At 42.8% G+C, this 17,427-nt stretch overlaps 1 protein-coding gene across 1 annotated transcript in view; it reads left to right on the top strand.

Moving 5' to 3' along the window:
* Window positions 1-935: 935 nt before the first annotated feature.
* Window positions 936-17,427, top strand: part of rnf220b (ring finger protein 220b) — a gene marked incomplete at both ends in the record, with an annotated part of 28,644 nt that continues 12,152 nt past the window's right edge. Inside the window, one exon of the mRNA XM_079221153.1 lies at window positions 936-1,527. Coding sequence (XP_079077279.1) covers window positions 936-1,527 — 592 coding nt within the window. The remainder of the gene's footprint in view (window positions 1,528-17,427) is intronic.

Raw genomic sequence — 17,427 nt, 5'->3', positions numbered from 1 at the left:
GCGCAAACTTTCATTCTCATGCTGTTCAATTTAAAAGATGTTTATTCATTAACAAAAAAAGATTGAAGTAGTTCACTGAGGAGAATCGGTGTGCTCTAAGTTAACTTTCTTATTTCGGGCTTTTCCAAGAACTAATTGTATCCATTACATTCCAGTTTAAACAAAGAACGAGCTAATTAGTTGATGAAGCATTTTTTTCCCCCGACTCAAATATATTATTGTTCAACCTGTTATTTCAAATAAGCTGCAATTAATTCAATTCAGTTTATCCTTTGATGTCATCGCGCAGTTTGGCGTTTCACATTTTAGAACAGAGATATAGAGAAACTTTTTTTCCCGGATGCTTATTATACTTAAAAAGTACCAACTTACGTTTTATTGCATTGGACATAATCAGACAATATATAGATACTAAGACAATTCATTTATTACACAGAAAAAAAGAGGATTTTTTTATCTGAATGTTTTGGAACAAGTTCCCAAATGTAATTGCTTATACCTCTATCTAATTGAGCTTTTAGGCTTTGGTTGCGTGTGTTTTACTGTCAATTTATTCCATCGTAATTATTTACAGGCATAGAACGCCTTCTCCAACACTTTTCTGTGGAAATTAGTCCAAAACTGTAATCATAAAAATGCCAGTTGAAACTCAGTGTGTCTTTTTGGCATTGGGAATTATAAAATAATTCCCTGTGAACTTGTAAAAAAAATGTATTTCTAAGAAAGGTCAAATTAATTATTAAAATACAGCAATGGTACAAATAATTATTTTTTTTGCATGGAAGAAAAAAATAAATCTAAATCCTTAACGATTTATAATTTATAAATGTTCTTATTCATGTTGTAGCTCAGCTGTTTAAACTCAACTGCAGAACTCTCATCTGACTGTGTGTGCTCTCCTCTCCCTCTCCTCAGGACCACTAACAGGGAGGTGAATGGACCTCCACCGCCCCTTCAAGATGGACAGCTCCTCTTACCTGCCAGCTCCACTGGCCTCCCCCGCCCTGATGGTGCTCGCCTCCACTGCCGAGGCCGGCCGAGACGCCTCTGTCCCCTGCCAGGCGTCCAGGCCCTTCGGTGTCCCAACCTCCGTGGAGAAGGAACTCCACCTCCCCTTCCCCTCTGCCTCTTACACCTTCACCTCCATGTATCAGCGCCAGGGCCCCATGTCAGGCACCTTTCCCTCCCGAGACTTCCCAGCCACTCTGCTCCACCTGCACCCACAGTTCACCCCACCAAACCTGGACTGCTCCACCCTGAGCATGCTCAACCACAGCGGGGTGGGCGCCTTCCGACCTTTCTCCTGCCCGCAAGAGGAGAGGGAGTCGGGGGTTTACCATTCAGCTTTCACCCCTGCCAAGAGGCTGAAAAGCTGCTTCCCGGAGGTGGAGGGGAAGGAGTTTGACTTCGGCTCCCCGGGCGGCTCCCTCAAAGCTGGGGAGGACTCGGGGAGGAAGCTGTTCTCCATGTCCGGCCTGCTGTCTGATGGAGAGGCATCATCGAGCCCGGAGGAGCGTAAAGAGCACAGTGAGTACACACTCGACTCACAGACACACACAGTACGGAGGCATGTTTTAGCATGTACACATGTAAAGCTCACGCACGCTCTCTGATCTCACACTTTTAAAGAATGCAGTGAAATATACAGAGTTTAATTGGCACATGAAAGACCTTGCTCACCCTGACACGACATGGCAGGTGAGATTTACATACCCTCTACAGCTGCATCGACTAATGGTGACAAATTGAAAGGCGCCTTTTGTGAGTAAAGACATATCTGAAAATATTTTCCCTTTTGCACTCACTCTTTATCGTAGTTGGACAAAGTGTTTACAGCGACTGGCTGGGACAGACTTTGACACAAATAAATTGAATAGTGTCACTTATTCAGCTTAGTGATCATTAGCCACATATGACCATTAGGCCTATTGGAAGTCTGACTTTTCTTGGCGGCTGAGGAACACAAATACATCGGAGCGTGTGGAGGGTTGACACAGGAGGAGTGAGAGTTGGAACGAATGACACCCTGTCAGAGATAACGAGGTGGCAGAGATAGAGAGGAAGGGATGGAGGAGGATAGAGAAAAAGAGAGAGGGAGAGAAAGACGCGGCGATGCGCCTCAGCCTCAGCCTCAGCTTCCCAACGACAACCCTCAGCTCAATATGGTCGCCCACACCAGCCGTCTGATTTGTTGACAAATGAGTGGGAGAGGTGTCAGTCAGTGCGGCGTGGAGGGAGAGCCGCTCCTCATTACTCCCGGGGATAATTGCCCAACGACGCGGGGGCACAACACTCGCCTCAGAGGGAGAGGGGGTGGGGAGAGAGGGAGCCGGAGTCAGGGAGGCAATGCTAGGCATGATGGGAAATCAAACCCCCTCAGTGGCGGTCGCCAAGAGAAGCGCCTGACAGATGAAAGGGACCAGAGAAAGACAGAGAGAGGAGAGAGAGCACCCGGCAGATCAGAGGGGAACACCATTGAAAATAATGACAATGAGAAGCGGGGGGGCTGAGATGGAAAGGGGGGGAAGGCAGGAGGGGGAGACGCTGATACGCGCTTTCATACATATCACCTAAAGGAAACTTTCATCCCACACATAAAGGGCGGGAGCAGGGACGAGTTGTCTTAAGAAAAGTTTGGATTGTGTGCCGTGTGTGCATATGTGTGTGTCTTTGTTGAAACTTGCTGATTTTGTCGCTGGTTGGTGGCTGAGTGACAGGGCCAGGGAGGCGGAGTGGCAGGAAGGAATCTCAATATGGAATTTTAATAAGGACGGGAAAGGAAGGAGATGCCAGCCGGCATGCTGGCGTGAGAGGTGTGTCTGTCTGACAATGTTTGCTCTGTGCACTTGTGCATGCGTGCTCCCCTCACCTCCTGATTTTGGGAATCTCATTTGGGGAATGTTGACAAGGACAAAAGACGGGGAGGAATAGAACATGGGGAGCATCTCTCCTCCAAAAAAAATGAGTTTGGAAAAAAAAAAATGGATTCGTGCACATTGGAAGCAGCTTTTCCAGCTTTATCCAATTAGATTGCAGCTCAGCCAAACTAAGAGCTTTAATGGAATTGAGCTCCCAGCACTTTTCTAAGTCTGACATACACTTGTTCCTCTTGACTGGGTAACAGACAGTCACTTCAGGACCAAAAGCCTTAACTGTTAAGCTTGAAATCTTCTCTGGTCGTGAGAGTGTGTCTCCTGCTCGCATACTGCTGCAGCGATGGCAATGCAAATACTCGCTGAAGTACAAACTAAACCATAAAAACCTACTTTAAAACTTTATACGTTTTCTTTATAATAGAAATGACCTTCTGTGTTGGGTTACGTGCTCTCCCCATGTCTGTATGGGCTTCCGCCAAGTGATTCAGTCTCCATGTCAGGTATTCAAAATATGCCTGACGCAGCCCTTCAGCAAGGCACTGTTCTCAAAACTGGAGATGGTCAGTTACACTTTGTGTGAGTATTTTGGACCCTGGAGGGAAATGCTGATGCGTAGGTTGGCTGTCCTTTGATATGCCACATAGTGTCCAGTGCTGAACACAGGTGACCAAGTGCTGTGGTTCACCACAACATGCAGGTAGGGCATCTCCTCACATCGCTGCCAGTAGACATCTCCTTCTGTCCATTTAGTGTCTGTCTTCTGTAGTTTTTCCCTCCCAGACTTGCCTCTGTTTTATCAGGGAATGTCTGAGACGCACGGTGTGCTCTGACAGCTGTTCAAACAGACACGCTCGCTTTCAAAGGGCAGATGTCTTCACTGGAGCGAATCATGCTTATTTTCCTCAGGGAGATGCTTTCCACCGCAGGCCTGAGCTGGAACTAAAATGTCCCTTTACCATAAACAGCAGTTGGGAAACCAGAGGAGTTCAGTGGCAAACACGCTGTGGCCAGACGCTGAAGGAGTGGTGTGTATGTGTGTGTGTGTGTTTGTGTGTGTGTGTGTGTGTGTGTGTGTGTGTGTGTTGAGTGAGAGCTGTGATAACTGGAGCCAGATGTTTGAAAGCCCCTGTGATGTGATACTTGTTAAATGCTAAACTCCTGGTTGTGGCTGTCAGAACAGTGAAAACCTATTCACCTGCAGAGTAGACAAAGAGATCCACGGAGACCACCAAACAAAAAGTAGTCAACTGTTGACCAACTGGCAGTATTGCTTATTGTATCAGTGAATTCACATATTTAGTTCAGCCATCTCACTTATATTTTCTCTACTGTAACAAATATCTGGACTGACCTGGAGCCAGTTTCTTAAAAGTGAATTGTGAGCACTGCTTTCATCGCAAATCCTGGAAAAAAGTGTTTGCCGTAAAGCCTGCACGTCTCAAGCCTGCATGCTCAAACACGAGTCGCCGCAAAATATACAGTTTTTTAGTGAAATACGTCAAAATTAATGAGAAAGGTGAAACAGCCTCCCTGCGGACAATGCCAATGCACAACTTTACAGTGTCAGTTGCAACATTTCATCAGACATGTTCTCAATTTGTATTCATCATACGACTGAACTATGAAAAGATTTACACTCACAGAAATGACTGTGCTGTTTTACATATTGGTCAATCTGTGATATCTTTTAAATTCTAATTCCTTCTACTAACTTGTGGCTAGCTGGCCGTCGACTTGGTGTGTCAGGGACATCATTATTTCTCTCTTTTTTTTTCGCAATACAGTAAAGCATACTGTACAAGCACAATTATTGTGAGTATTATTATTTACTTGTGTATCACCTGTGTGAGTCTGCGTATGTCCATTTTGGTAAAGAGAAACATTCAAGTTTAAATAGACTAGTAATGAATGTGACGACAGGTATTTAACATTTAACACGTCACACCAACAAGCACATCAAGCACTGGCCGTTGTAGACGAGAAGGCGCTGAGAGACTCGCCAAATCTTCACCTGAGCGTAAATAAATCCTGCAGGAAGTTAATAGGGGGGAAACATGTATCGGTAAGTGTAAAACACATTGAGGATTCACCACCAGATGCGCTCAGAGTGGAAGTGTCCTCTACAGTCGGTTATTCATGGGTTGTTAGCGGACTAGTGCGCCACCCGAACAGAATCAATATTACATAGATTCATCTTAGATTTGGCACATGGATTATCTCAATGGTGAAGTTTGAAGGCTTTGAGCTTGTGCTAGACACAGCTTACATGCTTTGTGTGCACAGTGTATGCATGCGGACACACGTTTAGATGGATATGAGTTAGATCTTAGTATATTACTGCTGTCAGGAGCGTGTGGTCATTCTGCCATTAAACCAGTAAAATTATCCCAATTATGCTGTTACACGGTTTTCACCCACCAGCAGTTCATGTTTGTATACTTTTATACACTTATTTGTGCATACAAGTTTGTACACTATATTGACATGTCTATACCCTCCCCCCCACACGCACACACACACACACACACACACACACACACACACACACACACACACACACACACACACACACACACACACACACACACACACACCAGGCTGTATACGCTAGCTGTGTGTGCTGATTTGATAACAGATCTGTGCGCTGTGTTTTCTGTGTAGCAGTTGTTGACGGCTGCTCGTATTGAGTGGAGCTTCCTGCTGAAAGACACAGTGTTTACATCCCACTGGCAGGCCACAGGAGATCAATAGCAACCACTCGATGCTCATGCATACACATATAGTATCTGCTGCCCGCTATTATTCCCAGGGTGTATACTCCTTATCGGGCGGACTTGCGTGTGCACTCCATGCATCGCCAGTCACACTCACCATATGCTTATGCATATATTTGTCATGCTCCTTTTGTTTGCGATTTGTGTGTCGGTGTGATCTGTCAGGAGCAAACTTTAGAAAGTAATCTGATGTAATGTAGTAATAAGAAGGTCGAAATATGAACAACACGACTTGGAGTGTTGGCTGAAAAACAAGGGTGAAACGAGCATCCAAAGTGAAGTATTTCATGAAATCATGACAACGTACAATATTGTTTTGCAAAATAAACTACAGTTGATCTGAGTGTTTTTCATCTTGAATCAAGTATAAGACCAACAAGCTTTGATTAATCCTTCCAGAAACCATTTCATGATTCCAAAAAAGAAAAGAAAAGAACGGTGAAAGTCAAGATGCTAAACTCTTTGTTCCTACAGATCAGTTATTGTTACCTGACAGCATCACATTCATTCTGTTTTTAAAGCTACAATTTCTCAAATTAGTGACATGTGCAACACGTTCTTCTACTGGCCACACTGGTAGTCTTGTTCTTGATATCAAACACTCAGGGAGGAAGCATTACAATATTAATGGTGGTTGTGTTTGATGTGAGAGCACTCCGCGGTTGACTGTTCCCCCTCCTGTTGTGATGGTAGTTTGTTCTCCTAATGTTCTCCCAAGTAAAAGAGGCTTTCATCCTGGCAGGAGGGGAAACTCTTCTTGGCTTTTTACCTCCTTCCCTTCATCATAAAAGGGCTGGAGAGAGGGAACATGTACGCTTTTCCCCCATGTTGTTCGGTTTACGTGTTGTCTTAATACGTCATTGTGTGTTTGTCGATGGAGTGTGTGTTTCTGTGTGTGTTACGGCCTCCATGCAGGGCGAAGTATCTTCAAATGTTTTAGAGTGTCAGGCTGTGGACCACACGGCTTGTCGGAGACAGACAGGATTTCTACAAGTCTGGCAGTCGGCTTTTACAGTAGCGAGGGGTGTGTGTGGGTCGGTGTGTGGGTGTGTGTGCGAGTGGGGGTCTCTTTGTGGTGACCACCAGCACCTGTTTGACGGTCAACATCATGTTCCGTCACAGCAGATCTTGTAGCCGCTGCGTCGCTTACTGTGATCGAACAGTGCTGCCTGTGTGTAAGTGGGAGAGACGGAGGCTCAAGTGCGCTGAGAGAGACACTGACAGAGAGAGAGAGGGTCATAATGAGTGCATGGCCCAAGGGTCGTTAAAACAACAACCTTATTTTAACAGAGGCCATCTTTCCTTCTTCCCTTCGCTCCGTTTTCCCTCTTTACTTCTCTGTATACGCACCTGATCGACTTGCATCACTGCTGCCTCTGATCTCACATCAAAGACGTGTGTGTGTGTGTGCGTGCGTGTGTGTGTGTGTGTGTGTGTGTGTGTGTGTATAGTAAAGGCTTGGGGTAATGGCAGAGGGGATATGTCTGTAGAGTGAATCTCAGAAATGACACACGCACAGTCTCCATCCTGTCCCCAGAGCCTAACAAATCAGTCAGGCAGATAGGGAGGGCAGGGAGGCCAAACGTTCGGGTTAAACACATGCTGTTGAGGAGCAGTAAGACCATACCAATCCTGCACGTACGTATATATATATATATATATATATATATATATATATATATATATATATATATATATATATATATATATATATATATATATATATATACATATATATATGCCTTGTGTCACACACAGACCTCATTACAGCATGTCACTTGTGCTCGCTGCAAGTCTCCCAGCTGTGGAGGAGCTTGACAAAAGCACGTCAAAGGCATGCCAGGCGTGATAGCTTTACTTCCCAAATACATGACGTCCTGACATTATTCAGTGGCTTCTTAAGCAGGATTGGCAGCCACTGTAGATTATCAAATGTGATTTTTTTTTTTATTCAAAGTTATTGAATTTGAATAAAAGGAAGATATTCGGGAAAAGTTTCTGAGTGAAAGCATGAACATATTGGAGTATGGACTCCCTCATTTACTCATTATCCTCTCCCTATAATGTTGCCACTCAAGGAAACAGTACAGATTACTTACACATGCATCTTTAAAGATCCACTTATCGATTTAGTCACTTCCAGTGCTGTTCGCACACTCCCATCAGTGCGGTGCACCCCTGCCTGAAGGGTCAAAGGTTGCCAGGATTGACCTTTCACCCCGCTGTGTAGGGGTGTAAACACTCCCCCAATTCTCCTCAGAGAATAGCATTGGGTCTGAGCCATAAATCACATGCCTGATAATTGATAGAATAACAGCAGTCCAGCAGTATATAACCTTTTACGTGTCGTCTCAACTCTTTATTATGGTGCTAATGACTGGACGTGGATCAGGGTTAGAGCCGCGAGCAAAGGGGGTGCTGGTGGTGTGGGAGTCACCTCAGTAAAATACAGGCTACCGACTACTTACACACTCACTTGTAAGGCAGACACACACACATATAAATACATAAACACAGGAACTCAGTGCGCACTTAACACAGACACACACACACAACCACACACACAACCACACACACACATACACACACACACAGCCACACACACAACCACACACACACACACACACACACACACACACACACACACACACACACACACACACACACACACACACACACACCAGAGGGCAGGCAGACGCTCAACTACACACAGGAAGGCACTCACTCTGAAGGATATGCGCATATGCAAACATTCCCTCACACACACATGCATAATATGCAAACACACACACACACACACACACACACACACACAGTGGCTGGCCGACTCAGCAGTGTCCATTACAGGCTGCCATTAGTATGGAGATTGTGCTAATTGTCCCCACAGACCACACAGGCAGCGCTCAGCAGGCCTGCTGCGAGGCTGTGAGGCTGGGTAAGAGCAGTGACTCTGCCTCACACATCCTATTGTCTCGGCCGTGACCCTATTAGTGCAATTACAAATCAATCACTGAATGATTATGGGATACATGCTGTGGATTGTTTCAATGCAAATGACACCATTATAGAACATCAAGTTGCTATGCTACTGTCGCATAGTTTTGCAAAAGAAAAGTCAGACTGCAGCTTCAACACTGTAACATATACACCATGATAATCCAGTCCAGTAAACAGCCTTGAATGTGTCCAGTGGGATCAAATAAGTTTACAGTGCTGTTTTACCTGTTTTTAGAATTTCAAATTTTTTGGATTGGAAACATTACATTACATTTCATACAGTAACAGGTGTCTCATTGCCTTATTGTGGCTTCTTTTCCATAATTTTCCTTTAACCTGAACTGATTCTAACGCTGATTCTTAAATCAGAATCTAATGGGTATGTCTTATGATAAAACATTTTTTTTTAGCATAATGTGTGTTTAAGAGGAAACATGAATGCCCTGTAAAGTATAAATATACTGGGACATTTCCATTCTGAAAAATACATATTATTTAATTTATAAACAAATTTAGTTATCGAATATCCACCAAAATATGATTATCTTAAATCCCGCTTAAAAAATATGGATATTATTCTTTAAATTTTTTTTAAATACAACTTTTTTAAAAACATGTGTTCAGTATTTGAGTTACAGTATATCGTGGTGATGTACACATGTTCATGCCGGTATAATGGAATATGATTTAATATGGAAAATAAATAATATAGGGTATTTTACTTTAGGGTAGTCTAAATGTACTGCTCTTTTTCCTCTGAGACACATATTTTAGTGTAAAATCCATATTACACGCACTGAATCGGTGTCTCTGTACTAAGGACATTTTGACTAAAAGGGGCTTTAACCAAGACTATGTAAAACCAATAATTGCTTTTAATTAGTATTAACTTGAATCACAGTTTGAACTATAGCTACTTGTATCTGAGTGGACTCCTGTTTTTTCTCTGGGTGGGCTTGTTCAGGGCCCTGCAGACTGGAGAGGGTCCAGTCTCATTAGCAGCGGCTCAAAGCTCCTGATCAGTCAAGTAGAGGAGATTGAACTGTGAGCGGCTCCTGTGTGACCCCGCTGGGCGAGAACACAGGAGAGAAGATCTATACCCGCTGGCGCTGCCACAGGCCTCTTTGTTCTCCTGTGTTTGCTGACAGGGGAGATCGGATGGGCGTATCGACGGGGGCTCTCACTGCGCTGCGCTCACCGGGGCTACACAGTCCAAGTGTGCAAATGATACACACATTTCTCTCTCACGCACAAACCAATACAAAGTGTGCATGTTCACACTCTAGTTTCACTTCACACTTGCTCTTTGACAAATCCACACACACACACACACACACACACACACACACACACACACACACACACACACACACACACACACACACACACACGCACACACACACAATACAACTCACACAACAGTGATTTCTAGTCTGATGTGGCGGGTCGTCCCTCCACTTGAAAGTTTTGTATTAAAGCTCAATATATCTTTCTCTCAACGAGCTTTCAGGGTCGAGTGGAGTCAGTCTGGTGCTGGGATACCACACACAACATGCAAGGATGCCCTTTATGCTCAAAAGAAAACAACCATAAAAGCATTATTTACTGTCCACCTTTGTTTGCAGTGTAAAGCTTAAACCGCACAATAGCTTTCAACATTTAGGCAATTTACTTGAAACATTTTTAATGTTGAACTAAAAGTATTTCATCACATAGAGGGGGACACAATAACTTAAACATGTTTACAATATTATTGAATTTACCACAACAGACCTGCAACAAATATTTTAATTTGTGAAGTTCATATTATTACATTTTTGTTGATGGCTTTAGTTAGATTTTATCTTCCACGTCATTGTCATCTTTCGGGGCCGTCACACTCTGGATCACATGAAAAAGAGATTACAAATGAGTTCTTGCAGTTATTTTAATGGAACATCCTTAAAATTGACAGAAAATGTTGGCAACTACAAGAAAGTTTCATGAAATTCATATTGTTATGTGTATCATATACAGTATATATGTCCGTATAATGTAAATCTAAGACTTTTCTGAAAACATCTGCCGAAAATAATAATTTACATTTACACAAGAGCTTTCCTAGATATTTGTAAAAATATATTTTTCCTCCAAGATTTCTTCACCTTTTAATATGAAGTAATCTTCAAAGCTAAGAGCTTTAAATGCCCCGATTATCTTTCCTTTGTGTGTAGGTTACTGAAGATAAGCTGCTCAATCATCTGTATCTTTCCACTATTTGAAGATTAAGCCGACGTCATGTGCCGTAATTGTTTGCTCATCCAGGCAGACACAATAACATAATTTAGGAAGTGTGACTAACCCAAATACAGATGTATCACAGAGCGCCAGGTGCTTGTGGTCCCCTCGTACCAGCAGCAGTCAACACAGTTTCTGACAGTATCAGATGTTATCTGGAGGAGAGGGGGAGGCAGACGGGTTATCTGTGATGATGCCCGCTCATGAGTCTGAAGGGAGGGGTGGTGTCCGAAAAGTTCTGACTGGAGGAGGCCTGCTACACTGTGATTAAGGCCCAATGCGGGGCTTTAAACCCAGCATGTTTCCTGCAGGGGGAACACAACAATTTAGATTTTGTTTGAAGTGTGTTAGTGTGTCCCTAATGGTAAAGGCTTCCACGCTCACTTGCACTGCACAAAATGTATGTGGGACAGGTGTGTGAGGGGAAGCAGATGGGGTGTGTTTTCTTTGCTAGAGCAGGACAGTGTGTGTCAACCGCCCCAAATTATCAGCTGAAAAGGAAAATGTAGTTCAAAACATGTTGACTGCAGAAAAACTGAAAATTATCTAATTTTCTGGGATTTTTTGTTATTATGGATTTTTGGCAAAACACAGAGAAGCACGGTTGTAATACAACTTTTAAGTAAGGAGTAGTACGGCTCCCACTTGGTTGCTTGCTCTTTTGAGTGTTACTCTTTTCTCCTCTCTCTTTTCTGTATTTCCTTCCTCTTCTCTCATTCCTTTCTTTTATTTGTCATATGTAGTTTTACTGTAACTATGTTCATGTTCACGCAGTTGATGCAGTTTTCATGAAATAAAGTAAATTGTCGGAAAATCCTAATTTTCCTATAGAACAAACTGAATGTATTGCTTTACTTAAGGTGGTTCTGGTGTTGTAATAAAATGTGTCATTTCTCTCTTTTCCTCACTTTCTTTTAAGTCTTTCCTTCTTTCTACCCCTTTCATTTTTCACAGCAAACTCATTTGGAGTCATAATGATACATCTTATGTTGAGATTGTTTTGTTACATGTAAAGAACCTTACTTTAAACCTCTCACCACCATCTGGAAACCTCATCTAAATTCTCAGAATCTGCCTCGTTCACCTGGCGGCAACAGTAAGAACGCAATAAATCCACTTTTTTCCCTTTCTAAAAAAAAAACGTTAGTGGATGTGTTCAAAGAGCTCGCTTTTCTTTGTTTGTTTTTAAAATTGCCAAAATGACGCCGTGATGTTTGTTTCTGGAGTTTAAGTTTGTGTGACAGAAAACCCGGTTTGTTTGCCTACAGCGCTGAATGTGTCAGAGTTGGCACCAAGGAAAGGGAAGGCAAGGCAAGGCAAGGCAAGTTTATTTGTACAGCACATTTCAACAACAAGGCGATTCAAAGTGCTTCACATAAAACCATTAAAAGCATCAAAACATAATGCAGATTTAAAAACAGTTAAGAAAACATTAAAACAGTCAAAAAGCAAAATAAAAGTAGAAAAAGCAACATAAAAAATAAAAGTTGAATAAAAGTTGCAGTACAGTTTAAGAAATAAAATGCAGTAGTGAGATGCAGTAATTGAATCTGGTTCAGTTAAAGGCAGCAGCAAACAGAAAAGTCTTCAATGTGGATTTAAAGGAGCTGAGGGTCTCAGCAGGTCGACCCCCAGCTATCAGGGACCTTGTTCCAGATATGTGGAGCAGAAAAGCTGAACGATGCTTCTCCATGTTTAGTTCTGACTCTTGGAACAGAAAGTAGACTCGTCCCAGACGACCTGAGGGGCCAGCATGGTTCATAAGGTAGCAGCAGATCACAAACATACTTAGGCCCTAAACCATTCAGTGCTTTATAAACCAGCAGCAGGATTTTAAAGTCAATTCTTTGTTTGACAGGGAGCCAGTGCAAAGACCTCAGAACTGGAGTGATGTGATCCACTTTCCTGGTCTTAGTGAGGACTCGAGCTGCAGCGTTCTAAATCAGCTGCAGCTTTCTGATTGACTTTTTACAGAGGCCTGTGAACACATCGTTACAGTAGTCAAGTCTACTGAAGATAAATGCATGGACAAGTTTCTCCAAATCCTGTTGAGACATAAGTCCTCTAACCTAATTGTCATCTAATTGTCTTGATATGGCTGTTCAGGTTGAGGTCTGAATCCATAACTACACCTAGATTTCTAGCTTGGTTTGAGGTTTTGAACATTAGTGATTGAAGCTGAGCGCTGACTTTCAATCGTTCGTCCTTGGGACCAAAAACAATTACTTCTGTTTTATTTTGATTTAATTGAAGAAAATTCTGGCACATCCAGTTATTGATTTCTTCAATGCATTTAGCCAGCCCTTGTATGGGACTATAGTCCCCTGGTGATATAGTTATGTAGAGTTGTGTGTCATCTGCATAATTATGATAACACACTTTGTTGTTTTTCATAATCTGAGCCAGTGGAAGCATGTAGATGTTGAACAGAAGAGGCCCCAGTATTGAACCTTGGGGAACACCACATGTCATCCTAGTCAGCTCTGATGTGTAATTAGCTACCGACACAAAGTATTGTCGGTCCTTCAAGTAGGATTCAAACCAGTTAAGTGCTGCGCCAGAGAGTCCTACCCAGACTTTCAGTCTGTCTAGTAGTATGTCATGATCAACCGTGTCGAATGCAGCACTAAGATCCAATAATACTAAGACTGAGATTCTGCCACTGTCTGTGTTTAAGTGAATGTCGTTGAAAACCTTAACAAGAGCAGTTTCAGTACTGTGGTGCTGACGAAAGCCGGACTGGAAGACATCGAAACAGTTATTTTCAGCCAAGAAGTTGTTCAGCTGTTGAAAAAACGCTTTTTCCATTATTTTACTTAAGAATGGGAGGTTTGATATTGGTCTATAGTTTTTCAATATTTCGGGGTCTAAACTAGCCTTCTTTAGAAGTGGTTTAACAACTGCAGTTTTTAGGGCTTGTGGGAAAACACCTGAGAGAAGGGATGTGTTTACAATTTGTAAAAGATCAGCGGTCATGCAGTGTGAAATATTTTTGAAAAAGTGTGTTGGTAGAATATCCAAGCAGCAGGAGGATGTGTTCAGATGTTGTATAATGTCTTTTAGGCTTCTTTGGTTAATTGAGTGAAATTGTGTCATGATATTTGAATGGATGCTATTTAAAGATGGGGACAACACATATCCTGTTGTTGGTGTGGAGCCACCGACTGCTTGTCTAATTTTCTGAATTTTATCAGCAAAATAGGAGGCAAATTGATTGCATGCCCAGGTGGATTGGAGCGTAGCCGTTACCGACACCGGAGGGTTTGTTAGCCTGTCCACGGTAGCAAATAAGGCGCGTGTATTGTTTTTGTTTTTGGTTATGATGTCAGAGAAGAAGACCTGCTTGTAAGAGCTCTCTGTTTTAGACACTGCTTTAAGAAAATGGTCCCAACTGAACAATTATATCGTTAGGATTATTTTTTATAGTCTGTAGTACCACTGATGAGTCCTGCTACAATTAAACTCTTCAGTGAGTTCAACACACAGTGACACACTGTTTGTCCAAGACTGTTTAGAAAAGTCGAGTGGTTGATGCAAGCAACGAAGCGATCTGCTCATTTTCTCCTTATTAACCACTAATTGGGAAAAGGAGCGAGAGGGGAAAAGAAAATGAGAGAGAAGTGATGAGGAGACGATGGAATAATAAAAGAGAGAGAGAGAGAGAGATAGAGAGAGAGAGAGAGAGAGAGAGAGAGAGAGACAGAGAGACAGAGAGAGTATTAATGTGTATTAATCAGTGGTCGGCTAATAGTGATCTGTATTTTTGGAGCCAATCTAATGAGCCTCTAATGAGGGATTGTAATCCGTCTATTAGCTTCTTGATGTCTCTCACTCTCTCTCTCTCTCGCACGCACACAGACACACACACACACACACACACACACACACACACACACACACACACACACACACACACACACACATAGAGTGGTTGAGACGATCGTGACAGGAGTAATGTATACTTTTGAATCAACAAGTTTGCTTCAACCCACGCGGACATACAAAAAAGAAAAGAAAATATATTGCAGCAATCAAGCTGGTACATGAAATATAAATACCTCACAGCAGGCTTACACATGACTTCATGAGTTACTTACTTCCAGAGGAAGGCACTCATTGAAACCTCAAAAACCTTGGCAGGGGTTTCATTGCAACTCAAATTGTTAACAAGCGGGGCGTGGATGTTGCCATTTTCTGCAAAATGTCAACTTTTCCGGAGCTAATAGAAGCACCATTGTGTTTTCACTACTGTTTGGTTGAAAAGTGCTTCCCAAATCCAATTGTGGTAGGTTGTTTAAAACCCATACAAGACTGTATAATCATTAAAATTGGATGAACATTTAAAATGCGGCTGATGGGAAAAACTTTTCTATCCTGGCAAAAAATGAACTCAAGTTAAACCTAAACCGATTATGGCAATTGATTGCCTGAAGTGTGTTGCGAGAGGTTCAAGTCATGACGATATAGTATGACAGTATTCCAGTCTGTCTAGCGAGAGCAGGTTGATGGCATCAGACTGAGTGACAGGCCACCGGTGAACATCTCTTTCGCTGTCCACTGTCAGTGGTTTCTTGATCCAATGCGACAGCACTGACTTTGACAGACAGCAGTCAGAAAATGAATGCCAAAGTCTGGATTTGTCATTTGCTGCCCAGAGTATGAGCTTAATTACATCTCAGCTTTTGGAAGATCATAACTGCTGATGGTAAATAGATGCGAGTATGAATAAGGAGAGAGGGGGGGGGGGGGCATGCAAGGTTTCAGGTGGGACCCGAACAAAGTAGGGGTAAGCTAGATTGACATCCTCATGGAACCATCATTTTGGACCTGATTCAAAACAAACCTGTGATACCTTACCCTAAACCATACAAAATGACTGGATCATAAAGAAAGCAGAGGGCTTGAGAATAATTAGGCCTGATCCACAATGCCCAAACAGGACCTGAACAGACCCAAGTAGAGACAGAACACCTCGTGTGTCATCTTTGTCAATTATTTGCAAAAAATGTTAACCTCCTAATACCAGTACTTCTTCTCTTCTTCCTTGTGTCTGCCATTTTTCCAACGTTCACACAACATCTCTCCTCTGCTGATAGGCAGTTTGCTTGGATCCACTCAGGTAGAAACACAAACCCCAAACCTGCAACAATGAATTTGGACCTTACCGGATCTAGTTAGGCTGATCATATTATGGACTTGTTTGGTTATCAGTTACTGAACCAAACGGACCACTTGAAGCTCTGCACCCACCATGAATAAGCAGACTTGATGTTTATTCAGATATTTCAGTGTACAATTAGACGTGCAGATATTCCCCCATGATGTGGCGTGTAAGTAGCCTCATATTACCGCAAATACCCAAGGACAGCCCCAACTTTCCCCCCTGACTGCCACTCCCTCTCTCCAATCTGTAAGTCACTATCAAAGATCATTGAGCCATGCATCTCAATGAGGGCCAGATTGATTGGTTAGAGCGAAGCGGAGGCAGGGTTCGATCTTTGCCCTCAGGTCCTGAGAAGGGGAATAATGGTCACAGAGACACAGTTGCACAGCTACCCAGTCCACTCTCCATCAGTGAGATGATTGGACACATCCATGCTGAGCCACGCCCGCACCTGATGGAACAATTGTGATGACTAATGGAGAAAATGAGAGAGAGAGAAAGAACGATAGAAATTGGGGGTTTGTGCGCTGATTGACTTGTGGTCAGTGAGGTTATGTCCATTGATCTGTAGGGCAGAAGAAAAGGGATTTGGCCTGAGGTGCTTCAGAATGAGTCTATTTGGGGTTTAGGATTTCTGTCCATTCCCACCAGGAACATTTTCATCATCTGACTCCCCAGGAGTTACAACTGCCGTGTCCCGTTGTCCACATAATGCACAGAGCACTACAGAGGCCAAAGGCCAATCAATGTTCTACAAGAGGTTGATACAGATCTTATTAGTCAATGAATGATCATTAGTGGTCTAACGAGGCATTGATTTGTGGAAGGGCCAAAGGTTGCGGTGGTTGTGGTGAGTGTCTTTAATACATTAAACACAATTGATTGCAGAGGAGGAGGGATATTTTTGAAGGATGCTGGAATTAGATTGGACAGTGGGAAATTCGAGGTTAAGCCTGGAGAGGGAGTTTGTCTTCATTGGCTGTTGAATGTGGTTAGGATTGAACATGGATCCAAACAGCACATTTGTACTTTGTGTATTACCGGTGTAGCAATTCTGCAATTAATAAAAAGCAGATATCTAGAAGTACTAAGTCAAAGGCAACTAAGCAGCTTTCAAAGACTGGAGCAGCAGCCTTTGAAAGCTGAGGAAATGACTCTGCTCATAGCAGATGTGTTACTACAGGGCCTATTATGTTGCTCATTAAATACCCAACCTCTCAATAGGCCATTATTTCTCCAATAAAATACAAACGGCGGCCTGCATACTTTCCCTTCTCCCCCCTCCGCTTCAGAGGTTAGTTCTACCTCACAGACGGCAAAAAACCCTGACTAATATCCT

Source organism: Taurulus bubalis (assembly GCF_910589615.1).
Source record: "Taurulus bubalis genome assembly, chromosome: 7".
Taxonomy (NCBI): Eukaryota; Metazoa; Chordata; class Actinopteri; order Perciformes; family Cottidae; genus Taurulus; species Taurulus bubalis.
Note: the sequence above shows the minus strand (reverse complement) of the source record. Positions and strands in the feature narration are given on the sequence as shown.